The 2,815-nt window shown below is 51.7% G+C and overlaps 1 protein-coding gene across 1 annotated transcript in view; it reads right to left on the reverse strand.

Moving 5' to 3' along the window:
* Positions 1-2,815, reverse strand: part of GRIK3 (glutamate receptor, ionotropic, kainate 3) — a 124,486-nt gene that overhangs the window by 41,515 nt on the left and 80,156 nt on the right. Inside the window, exon 9 of the mRNA XM_009879870.1 lies at positions 47-220. Within this exon, the coding sequence (XP_009878172.1) occupies positions 47-220 (174 nt within the window). The remainder of the gene's footprint in view (positions 1-46; positions 221-2,815) is intronic.

The raw sequence follows: 2,815 nt of genomic DNA on the forward strand, positions 1-2,815 counted from the left end.
GTCCCCTTCCCAGCCTTCACCCGTGCTTTGTTTAAACTTCTCGTACCATCATCACGCCATCGAGCAGCCCCAGCTCCGCCTTAGGCGCTGACTGCAGCCGCTCCATGGACCACTTCTCGATGATGGAGGACACGTGTGGGTTCTCCACGTTGAGGATCCGGAAGCCGGTCAGGTTCACTCCAGAGTAGCGGTATGGTTCTAGGTCTAATGCATAAAGATCCTTAAAAGAGAGAAACCGGTTTAAACATTTTGTTTAGTTTTGTTTTGTTTGTGTTTTCTGCATCGGTTCATATCTGTGCTTGAAGCGAGAAGGCAGAGCCCGCAGAAGGTGGGAGGCAGGATGATGCCCTCATGAATTTGGTGGATTGTACTGTCTGTTGCCACCCGTCACTGCCTGCAGAGACTCGTAGGCGTTAGTGGAATTCGGGTGTCAGATGTGCAGGTTCACCCACACACAGCAGAGGGAAACTCCTGCCAAAGAACTCCCTCTCTGCATAAAAGAGGCAAGTGAATTGTGGGGAGAAAACCAGAATCGCTGTCTGTAACCGTGAAAAAAGAGGCTTGTGACCAAGGGGGAGGGGACAGGGCAGAGTTCCTGTATCCGAAGCTCCCTGGGGCCCTTCCGTGGAGGATTTGCAGTGAGTGCTGAAGCCCGCAGGGTGCTGCAGATGACAGAGTAACTCTGAATGCAGAATGCCTATTTGCAGACAGCTATCAAAGAGGAACTAAGACGCATTTCTTGACATTACGACCAGCCTACACAGTCTGCAACCGAATGAGAGTGCCCTTTATGAGATTTAAAAAACCCAGAGCCAGGCAGCCCTCAGCTCTGCTGGCAGCCAGCCCACGAGCATCACTTGGCAGGCAGCGAGAGGGGCATTTGGAGGCCTCTGCCAGTGCACTTCTTTAATGCATCTCTTGGCTCCGCCGCACATCTAAATATTAACTTCAGTTCAGGGATTAACTTCAATGCTCAGTAACTGGTCTGAGCAGTTTGGGGTCAGACAGCATGGCAAGAGCACACCGCAGCGGATCTGCTCAGCAAAGTCCCAGCGCGGCCGACCCGAGGGGGATCATCAATGAACGTGGTGGAGAGCAGCCGTTGGGAGAGGGCTTCGTTAATCGGAATCATTTGTTGGATGGGACATATTTAATCCCAGTTTATCCTGAACGATGATTGTGAGTGTTCATTGGTAGGACAAATGTGGGGAGGCGGAAAGGCAACACCGCCGTCTTCTGTGACAGAGGGTGGGGGGTGAATATGGGAATGATGTTCATTGCTCTCCCAAGGGATTATAAAAAAGAGTTTAAATACAGCATGAAATTATATGGCTGTTGCTGTTTTGCACAACGGGGCTATACTGGTAGGACACAGCCACGCTGGGGGTTCACCCAGACACGGCGCCCGTCAGCAGCGAGCTCTGTGCTGCCCACGGGGGAGCTGGAAAAGCACTGGTCCTAAACACTGCCCCAAGCAAAGCATAACAAAATCAGCACTTGCCAGCAACTGAGACTTCATTCTCAGTGGGAGAGCCAGGAATTCTTACAGCTGTTTTGCTTTAATAAGCTTTGGGGGTTTGATCTTTTCTTTAAGCGCTGGCCTCTGACTTTGCACCCCCGAAGCACACGGCTGATGGATGCCATGGTTTAATCTGCAGGTGCAGCCAGGGACCGGGTCATTAATCACACCCACAACAGAGTTCAGGGTCTTTGTTGTTTTGAGTTTTGTTTGTTTTTTTGTTTTTTTTTTTCCTGAAAAAATGCAAGTACAAACCTCCACAGTTTGTTAAAGGGCATTGTGCAAACCAGGCCATAATGTTGACTTTCAGATGACTTATGGTAACTAAGGGCAAATACAGTTGTTTAACCTCAGACAGATGCTTATATCATCTGGATGTGAGGGTGTGCAGCAGTCCTGTGCCTGACCCACTGGGATAGATGTATTTTTTCAGCATTTGTAACTTTTAGTCAGACACTTGAGTTTGTAGTCTGGAAATTGCTGCAGGGAAATAATTTTTGGTTGCAAAAGCAAATAATTTCCTCCTCCAAATGTGACCGTGTGTGACAAATCTGACCCACCGAGCTCCAGACCTCGCGGTCTCCGTGGCACAGCCGTCAGACTGCCCCGGCCACCGTTCAGATCCTGCCGGTGTTTCGGGTGCCCTCCCCCTCCTGCTGCTCTCCGCTGACCCCTTATTTCCCCAGGTTCCCACAGCAGCCAGCCCCCCGTCAGGTCCCTTCCTCATTCCACTTTAAAACTCAGCTGCAACCTGATTTATCATCTCCTGGAAGCAGAGGATAATTAAGAATACAAGCTGAGTGTCAGAACATGGGGGGGGGAACTGCCATATCAGTTTCTTCTGGATTTTCTGCTCCTGCACAGCCACAAATGGAAACATCTGGTTCTATTTTCCACCTCATCTACATTCCCTTTCACTCATTATTTTCTGTACTGCAGATTAATTCTCCCCTCCATCCCACTTCCTTTCAGTCTTATTCTCGGTGTTTCTGTGTGGCTCTTCCCCCTTCCTACACGTGCTCTCCCCCCTCCCCAGTTAAAACCCCGGCTCTGGTTCACCCGTCCCCAGAGGCAGTGCTGCGGTCCGACCCTCGCCAACTCCAGCATCCGCAGAGGCAGGTGTCGGGGAGGGGCATCCTCTCCCTGCCCTCGTGCAAAGCAGCTCGTGGGCAATGTGCCTGCCGCGGGCCGCCGGGGATCCCTGGCTGGGCACGGATTTCCCCGGGAAGCTGTCGCTGGGAGGAGCGGCCGTGGCCGTAGCGGGAGGGGGGCGTGTCCAGGGCCGCTGCAATATAA

The sequence above is a fragment of the Charadrius vociferus genome, unplaced genomic scaffold (assembly GCF_000708025.1).
Source record: "Charadrius vociferus isolate BGI_N301 unplaced genomic scaffold, ASM70802v2 scaffold562, whole genome shotgun sequence".
NCBI classification, from domain to species: Eukaryota; Metazoa; Chordata; class Aves; order Charadriiformes; family Charadriidae; genus Charadrius; species Charadrius vociferus.